A 9,629-nucleotide genomic window follows, 5' to 3' on the forward strand; every position below is an offset into this window, starting at 1 on the left:
GGAGGGGTAAATTTCGCCGAGCTTCCTTAGAAATATGATTTTATGGCTGACACTTTAAAGATCGGACACTTGAACTGCGTTGGACCTTTTACCTGTAAAAATCTAGGCGAATTAGCTACTTGGTCATGTGCTTCTCATACAGTTCTGCAGAAAAAAGGTGGGGCAAACGAAATCATATAAGTCGAAGCATAAGACTGGCTTCTCAGGAAGGAAGTAGAGCTTGCTCCACTTCTGGACCATCAAAGAAGGATAGACAGCCAGAATTTGATCGAATGTTGACTGTTAAAACTGCATGGTTTTGAGGGTTTCAAGTAGGTCCAACATTCAATGAGTTGATCATCAAAAAAAAAAAACAAACAAACATTCAATGAGTAGCAGCGCATCAAGCAGATAGCAAGAACCAACCATTACTGCAGGATCTGTAGTATGATTATAAATACCACGCATAATTATCAAAAAATTGTGTTATAAATGTCTCTTTTATGACCATTATAACGGCTTGTATATTTATTTTTATTTTGGAGAAATGAAACAGAATAAACAAAACCAGAAATGAAAATCTATGTACAAAGGGACCAAAAAAAGAGAACACTGATACCACCCAGTGGTGTTTCTGCAGTAACAATACAGTAGTAGCTTGCCAACAAGTTAATATGAAAACCTTGCCAATGGTGTTCTGCACCTCACCAAAATGGCAGTCCATCATTCATCTCCAGGACTCTACACGGCCGAACCCATCACAAAAACAAGAAGCAGACTTTAGGAATGGGCATCAAACCGCCCGATAAGTTCACCTGATTATATTAAAGAGATCACAACCCTCACCCATGGTAAATCAAGATTGTCATTTTGTGAAAAGAAGACTACTTTACTCGCTGCTTGTAACTGGAGCAGCAAACATTACCCATGGTATTAAGAGGTTACTCCTTTGAGCTGGTATTCAGAGCAGTCTCTGAGTTACTGGAATTGCTTTCACTTGGCACAGGTCTTGTCCATACTTTCACATGACCCTCCCGGCAAACAGTGAGGATGGACTCTTTTGTAAATACCAAGCCAGAGAGTGGATCAGTATGAACACGCTGAACGACTAAAGGGGAGATCTTGGGCACATTTCGAATGCTAGGAGAAGGTTGAAGAGTACCCACAGGGGAAATGCTATCCCAGTAAGAAGATTGGCTTCCGGTGCTGTATGTGGGGGAACCACCAGTTGGATAACGCCGCAGTGGTACCACAATCTCATCCATTACCAGGTCCCAGAGAAGCAACTGAGTGTCCTGTTTAAAAAGTGTAGAAGTTGTAGGCTAGGATACCATAGTTGAAGGAAAGTTGTCTTAATTTAAGAACAGCTTGCTGGCAATACACAGCTAAGTGCTAGTCAAATTATCTATTCAAACATACTACTGTATCTACTCAAAATTTCAAATGTTAAGTGATACACTGATAATATAAAGCTATAGAGGTACCAACCAACAACAGAAACAAAAATAATACTATAGGAAGGAATTAACGCTTACCTGACCAACGGAACCAAACCGATACATGATGCTTTCCCCGCTGCCATCAGAAGTTGGCGTTGACCAGTAAGAGTCGAAGGCAACTCCACTAACCTGCCAATGACCCGTATACGACTTATCAGATGATCATGCCCAAGAAATATAAACTGGCCGCCACTGAAAGGTGCTTACCCATGAGCCGTGACCCTCCCCCCATGCAACTACCTTATGCTCATCCATGCTCCACACATGTACTAGATCATCTTCTCCTCCAGCCAAAATATATTTTCCATCCATGCTAAGAGATAACATCAGTTAAAGATAATTGCTTCAGTAACTAAAGGCTACTTAACCTTTCTAGACTACAAAAATCCTGCCTAAAACAAGTATCAGAAAAAGCAGAAAAAAATTGAAGGATGAAAATAACGTATAGAATGAGTAGGAGTAAAAAAAAGAAACTACCCTTGGTTTAAGGTATATCCTTACAAATATTTTGCATATTTAAAGTACTAGCATTGTGTTGGAGAAATCGATGGAACCCAAATCAGTGCATCTGTTTCTACTTCTACATCACACAAATACCATATCGACAACAGCTGTTTATTCAGGTATTACTACTTTGACAGGCTAGAGACTACTATTTAGTTGATTCGGTGTACCAAACATAATGATATGGTGCGCGATTTATAATTCGCAAACCTCTTAATGTTTTTTTACCTCCAAGCACAGCATAGTAAAGCACCATAATAGCTTTTTCCACCGCATATTAGCTGCTCTTTTGAGTAGTCAAATACTCGTAAGTAACCTGCATGCAAAAGATGATAGGTAGATTATCTACGTGCAACAATTAGACCTGGAAGAAGAACATACATGTAAGAAAAGGTTATGAGAATGAAGTACCATCTCTTCCAACAGTTGCCAAATGACTCCCATCGTTTGAGAAGGCTATATGACTAATTGGCCCTTGACAGATATGCCACCTAGCAACTGGGTTAGTCTGCAGGTAAATCACAAGAAAATGTTCTGATCAAATATATACCACACAAACAACAAGGAAAGAACTGTAAATTGTAAGTTAATAAAATAGATAAATAAATCATACTCGTATTTCACTTGGATCAAATAGATATCAGCTTAAAGTTCACAGGTAACAGAATGAAATGAAAGGACAATGTAACCTCAATAACAATACAGAAGTTAGTAACATGATGAGTAGGTAACCTCTATCAGATATAATTTCATGCTGCAAAACCTACTTAAAATTTTAAAATAACCTGGTCAAAAAACACAAAAACAGGAACTGAGCATTACCCTGCTGGACCGTGTATGAGCAACAGAAAATTGAGTTTGGTCCTTGATGACAGGTAATGCAGTATCAGCGCTACCTTCCTTGTTCTAAAAAACATTATACTCAACTTAGTGATTGCAGAATAAAATGTTACCGTAGTGTTGAGCCAAGTGGAAACATTTTTACGTATATTTGAATTTACCTTATCATAGATGTACAAGTTCCCATCAGCATGAGCAACAACAAATGTACCATCACCTCCAGGCACCCATGCAATACTGGTGCATCGACTGTTCCAACAACTAGTCAGTTGCATACTGAAGCCTAGCAGCTGAATATAAAAACAAAGTACAGAGAAGTAAAGATAACTAATAACTTTCTTAACTAAAGAAACCTAAATGACCATGGGACATGATTGGTCTACCAATGGAACTAATTTTACCTTTGACATCTCACATCTAAGTGTGTGTGCAAGTATTCACCATAAATCAAGATATATCGTCTAACCAACAATCTTCTCCTTTCAAACATATTTAAGGACGTCTGGAATAACTTAACAAATCTTTTAGTTCATTCCTATCTTCACTACAAAGCTTTCATCAACCTAGAAGATCCTTCATGTTAATTTGTGCCGAAATTCTATTTTGCGGCGAAGGCAAAAAACATTTGAAGAGGTACGTTTCTGTTGCATAACCCATAAGGAGTATTGAACCCTTCAAATCCCCATGTCAAAACAACTTAACAAGAATGATACTGGTATGAGTTTGGGCTCGGTGCTCGGTATGTATAATCTACACAATCACCATAATTAATAAATAAGAACATTACGATCTTTTAAAGAAAATCTATAACTTCATTCGTTATAAGCATCTGCGTTAGAACTACTCACGCACATAGGTCACTACTAACATCAAGACTGCTAAAGATTACTCGGGAAGGTAAGTGTTCATAATGCTGAATTCACTCTGCGAGGGACTTTCATTTTATTTTTAAAAGCCACATTATTATATGTATACTCCATTACATGATTCAAAGAAGATGTGACGTTGGAAATTCCAGCTTCACATAGAAATGCAAAAATAAATATCAAGGGATACTGTCAGTGTCAGATTGTTGATTACCTGTTATTAACTAAACCATCTTTATTGTGATGTTGTGCACCTACAAGCCTCTTTCCAACATCTTGCAATTGCTGACGCAGCGATAACGAGTAAACTACAAAGCATAAACAATCATAGGTCATATGAAAAAGAACATTTATATTCAAATGAAAAAAGATTAATAAGTTACCATCTCCAGAGTACAATCCAATAAGCAAGTCATGCCCATCTTTGGATTCCGGATCAAATGCGTGGCAAACAGGATTCAAGCTACTGAAATGTAATGACTTTATAGGATCCTAAAAACCCCAAAAAGTATAAGCCTCGTCAATTCCCTTTTCTTCATTCAAATTAAACCAAATCTTAATGTACAAAATCAGTTTAATTACCTTATCTGGCGTATTGAGATCACTAATGAAAATAGTATCACCAACATTGAAAATCAAATAACTTCCTTTTCCATCAAAATTCGATATAATCGGGAAGTTATTCGACGGTGAAATACCACCCATCGAACCAATCCTATTAGTCCCAGCAGCAACAGCTTTACTAGGTCCATTTAATCCAACGAAACTAAGTGTACGACTACCATTCCCTGCTCCCAATAGTTTGGATGCTACTAATCTTACACTACTACTAGCACTGTAGCTAGAAGACGAGGATGAAGACGAACTCGGAGTAGGCTGTGATTGTGCTGTTCTCTCTTTAAGATGAGCAACTGTCAACTGATTATCAATTCGAAATAGAAACAATAAGGTTAACGGTCAAACGATCAAATTTAATGAAACTGATTGAAATACGTACCTTAGTGATTGAAATTCGTACCTTAGTGATGACTTTGCTGTTAGTGTAATGAAGGAAACCAGAAGGATGAGTTTTTTCGTATTGGAATTTGTAACGACCTTCTGGAGTTTTAATATGAGCTTTCAATCCTGGTAATTGAGAGTTTGTTATTGATGATGAAGATGATGACATCATCCCGTTGTTGTTGTTGTTGTTGTTGTGATTGTTCATATTGATTGTAATAAGAGTCAATACAAACGATCATGACAATTGGATTTTCTATCTCTGAAAATTCTCAATCTCAATTGCTTAGAACTGGGGAAAATCTGAGAAAAAGTGATTCAAAACAGAAAAATTAGGGTATTTTAATTAGGAATTGAAAGATATATGTGATTCTTCTCTGTATCGTTTCTCGGTTGGGGATGTGGTTGGTCGTTGATGGTGTTGGCGTGGTTTCTTCTTATTCTGATGATGAGTAGGATGACTTTCGGATATAATTTGTTTGTGCAGACGAAAACGAGATATTCCGTGTTTGATTCAGATTTCAGCGTCATACTTGGGTGCTATTTGGTTAAATGGATGCAACCCTGGGTTACATCTCTAACAAAGAACTATGATTTTAGGAAGGCATACAAAATAGTTTTCCCATCCTAGGTGACCTTATAAGGGGTGTCTATTGGGTAGTTCAATTACCTATATACCCTTGAACTTAAAATCAAAAAATAAACTATCATAAACATCTCTTCTTCTTCCTCTAGCTAAACCTCCTTCCTTTTCTCTCAGATTTTTTTTCATCACTGTAATTAATTATCGATTCGTGAAAATTCGATCATCGGTTAAATTGAACTATATAATGGATCGTACAAAGAAAAAAGCAAACGTCAGGTGTTCTAAATCCTCTTCCAATCCATGAATTAAAGAAGAAGAACCAATTGAAGATGAAGGTGTAAAAACTATAATTGAACCGGAAATTGAATCGGAAATTCAACCATTTGAAACTCCAAATACTAAAATGAGGATAATAAGGTATTTCCTACAAACCCAGTCTTTTATTTGTTGTTTTTCATGGATTGAATGGGTTAAATTGCTAAAAACTTAGGGTTTTTGACGGTTACAGTAGCGGGTTCGGCTGATAATTGAGTTGAGTTTTGAGCCGAACTGTTCTTGAAATTTCTCCCTGAAAGTGTCTATGAACAGTTCGGCTAAACCGTAAATGTCAACTTTTAGCCGAACCCCAAAATGTGTATTGAATACGTCCCAGAACAGTGCCAGGTTCGTCTAATACCTTGCAAACCTTCCCGGCCGAACCTGTGAAGTGAAATTTACCCCAGGTGGTTGTCAGGTTCGGCTGACTCGATTAGATCACTTTCAAGACGAACCTCTCTCTGTAAACACTTCGAAAATATTGATTTGCAGGCTCTAGGTTCGGCTAGCTCGTGTAGTTGAGTTATCAGCCGAACCTTCTCTTTGCACACTCAAGTTTTTCGATCTTGTTTTGTCCATAACTTTTTCGTCCGATCTCGGAATGACCTCATTCTTTTTGCGTTGTGTTTGTCTTTTCATTCTCTTGAAGTTGAAGATAAGATCTAATTGATTTTAATGAGTTTAATATGGACCTTGGTTTTCTCCATATTTATTAGTCTTGTACGTGCAATCCAATATAATAACTTGTGGAAGCATAGAGCCAATCGGGCGCATTCCGGGTGGGCAAGGAAAAGGTGTGAATCATGTCTACTGGATCAGGTTGATTTTCCATGGGTCCAAGTACGATCTACAAAGAGTATCACAAGGTTAAACACTAGAAAGGGAATATAATAACAAGGTTCGGCGCATTCGATAATCACATTATGTGCCGAACTATAAACATTTACAGGTTTCGGCTTATACGATATCCTCAATATGTGCCGAACCACGAACAATATTTTAACCCAAAAATTAACAAATTCATGTTCGGCTCAGACGATAATCATATTATGTGTCGAACCTTGAACATAAGAGGTTTCGGCTGATACGATATTCTCCATATGTGCCGAACCAGTAACAATATTTCAACCAAGAAATTAAAAAATTATGTTCGGCACATACGATTTTGGATATGTAAGCCGAATTAGTAATGATTCTATTCCGGGCTATTCAGGATGTTGTTCGGCTTACTATGAAACTTTCATATAAGCCGAACTAGTGTCTAGCAAAAGGGTTGGAATTGGAATTATAGGTTCGGCGCATGCAGTAAACAGATTCAGTAAGCCGAACCGTTCATCAATTGGTAGATTCGGCTCATAGATTTGAGCCGAACCTCAACCTGTTTCGCCGAACCATGATTCAAAAAACCTAACTTTTGATAATTGAGAGCTATAGAAGTGAGATTAAGTATAGGATATAAGTGTGCCTGTGTATTAGAAGCATTGGGTTCCTCATCAATGTCTTCATCATCAGGATTTGGCTCATAAAAATCATCATCTTGAGTTTGTATTTGAGTTTGAGTGGGTGTAAAATCATTCTCATAATCTAAGAAATCAACCATTTATGGATCATTGTTGTAGTTGATATGTATTTTCCTAGGTTTTTTAGATGAATGATGACCCTTATCATCCTCCATTGAATCAAGAATTAGAATTTTCTCACTTTCTCCTTCTCTTTCTCTCCTTCTTAACCAAACCAAAACTTTGATTTTTTTTTCCTCAAATTTTTCATCTAAACAACTCTTATAATTCTGAAAATTATTTTAATCACTAGACAAAATATTTAATCACTAATCAAGATTATTAACACTAATACCTAAAGGACAGATTTTCCATTAAAAAAAATTTGGGTTAAGGGGTTATCTGATTTTGCTATTTCACAACCTTTTTTGTCTTCATTCAGTATGCCTTGGAAGATTTTGGTATGCCCAAAATTATAGTTCCTAACAAATCACCCTGGGCCTGGGCGATTTATTGAGCCCAGTTCCATGAAAGGCAATATCCATAAGGTATGGCAGTAGCCTGTTTTCAATTTTTTTTTTTACTAGCAACGGATGGATGGCACCTGCAAGTCTTCAACCAATATATTAACAGGGTGTTAGTCCTCAAGGGAGTTGGGGGAGTTGGGTGTAGTTGTGTTTTTTCCCGTTAGTCGTGAGGGAGTTCGAGGGAGTCTCTTAAAATCCCCGTTAGTCATGGGAGAGTTTAGAAGAGTCTCCCCAACTCCCTAGAAAACCCCGTTAGTCGTGGGGGAGTTTGAAAGAAACTCTTAAACTCCATGTTAGTCGTAAAAATTAGAATGATAAGGAGTTTTTTTTTTTTTGGGAGTTCTGGGGAGTTCTAGGGAGTTTATAGTGTGTTTTTGCCTCACTCCAAATCTCTCAAAAAAGTAGAGATTTTGGGAAGTCTCTCAAACTCCCTAAAATCAACACACCAAACTCTCTCAAACTCCCAATACTCTCTTACACTCCCTCAAAATTCCCAAGATTCAAAGTACATTAAACTCCCTCCAACTCACTCGTGGACTAACCCCCTGTAAAATGATGGATTTCAGAAACACACACACCTCCGGTTATTACCCACGGATAATATCTCCACGAGTGAATTTTCAGAAATACACACACCCCCAGTTCATTACCCACGAATAATATACCCACATGTGAATGGATGGACCGAATGGATGCAAGTGGATTGGTGGATTTCAACATATGATTATGCAAGATTCATATTAATATTCACATCATAATTTGATGTTGAATCAAGGGACACAAATATTATGAAAATCTTATGTTGTTCTATGCTCATCAATGAAAAAGAGGGGGTCTAACAACCACACTCAATATTTCGCTTAGCAATCTGTGTGGACTAACTCCAATATACTTTTAAGAGAATCAACTAGACAGTCAGACTCAATCTTATTAAAAGTATGTAAAAGAGTTATATCTCTCTTTCTCGATTCAATACTTACTCAAGAAAATAGAAATCTGCCAGTCTAATTGAATACAAGAGAAACTACTTGAACGGTACCAAAGACCAATGTTCAAGGATCAATCAATTTCAATCAACAACCAAAGGTTGGATTTCCCAATTGATCGATTCAACGCACAACCTGTGATATTTCAATTATATAACAAAATATAATGCGGAAAAGAAACAACACAGACACCAGAAGTTTTGTTAACGAGGAAACCGCAAATGCAGAAAAACCTCGGGACCTAGTCCAGATTGAACACACATTGTATTAAGCCGCTACACACACTAGCCTACTACAAACTAACTTCGGTCTGGACTGTAGTTGAACCCCAATCAATCTCACACTGATCCAAGGTATAGTTGTGCTCCTTACGTCTCTGATCCCAGCAGGATACTATGCACTTGATTCCCTTAGCTGATCTCACCCACAACTAAGAGTTGCTACGACCCAAAGTCGAAGACTTTAATAAACAAATCTGTATCACACAGAAAAGTCTACGGTAATAGATAAATTTGTCTCCCACAGAAATACCTACAAGTTTTTGTACGTCTTTTTATAAATCAAGGTGAACAGGAACCAATTGATAACCCAGACTTATATTCCCGAAGAACAACCTAGAATTATCAATCACCTCACAATAATCTTAATCGACTAGCGAAAGAAGATATTGCGGAATCACAAACGATGTGATGAAGATGTTTGTGACTTCTTTTATATCTTGCCTATCGGAGAAATCAATCTCAAGCAAATATTATAATTGTACTTAGTACAATAGAAATAACAAGATCAGATCACGCAACTACAAATAAAATAGTTGGGTCTGGCTTCACAATCCCAATGAAGTCTTCAAGTCGTTAACCTACAGGCTCTCGGTAGAAACCTAAGGTTAAAGGAGAATCGACTCTAACTTATACAACTAGTATCACACAGGAGGTGTGGGGATTAAGTTTCCCAGTTGCTGGAGTTCTCCTTTATATAGTCTTCCAAATCAGGATTTGCAATCTAAGTTACCTTGGTAACAAAGCATTC

At 37.3% G+C, this 9,629-nt stretch overlaps 1 protein-coding gene across 1 annotated transcript; it reads right to left on the reverse strand.

Moving 5' to 3' along the window:
* Positions 1 to 427: 427 nt before the first annotated feature.
* On the reverse strand, positions 428 to 5,258 carry LOC113298496 (probable catabolite repression protein creC). The gene is made up of 11 exons (XM_026547261.1): positions 4,707 to 5,258; positions 4,271 to 4,606; positions 4,072 to 4,180; positions 3,903 to 3,996; positions 2,984 to 3,071; positions 2,805 to 2,888; positions 2,394 to 2,490; positions 2,211 to 2,298; positions 1,686 to 1,791; positions 1,515 to 1,607; positions 428 to 1,274 (listed from the first exon to the last, which is right to left on the reverse strand). Exons 1-11 carry the CDS (start codon positions 4,893 to 4,895, stop codon positions 921 to 923), a joined length of 1,638 nt encoding a protein of 545 aa, XP_026403046.1. The 5' UTR covers positions 4,896 to 5,258; the 3' UTR covers positions 428 to 920.
* Positions 5,259 to 9,629: the final 4,371 nt, after the last annotated feature.

Source organism: Papaver somniferum, chromosome 7, assembly GCF_003573695.1.
Source record: "Papaver somniferum cultivar HN1 chromosome 7, ASM357369v1, whole genome shotgun sequence".
NCBI classification, from domain to species: domain Eukaryota; kingdom Viridiplantae; phylum Streptophyta; class Magnoliopsida; order Ranunculales; family Papaveraceae; genus Papaver; species Papaver somniferum.

Coding starts and splice junctions, on each gene's coding strand:
- LOC113298496 (XM_026547261.1), bottom strand. CDS start 4,895: ATGAACAATCACAACAACAACAACAACAACAACGGGATGATGTCATCA. Junction 3,997..4,071: donor TGGATTGTACTCTGGAGATG/GTAACTTATTAA, acceptor TATGCTTTGTAG/TTTACTCGTTATCGCTGCGT. Junction 1,275..1,514: donor GGTTTGGTTCCGTTGGTCAG/GTAAGCGTTAAT, acceptor CTTTTTAAACAG/GACACTCAGTTGCTTCTCTG.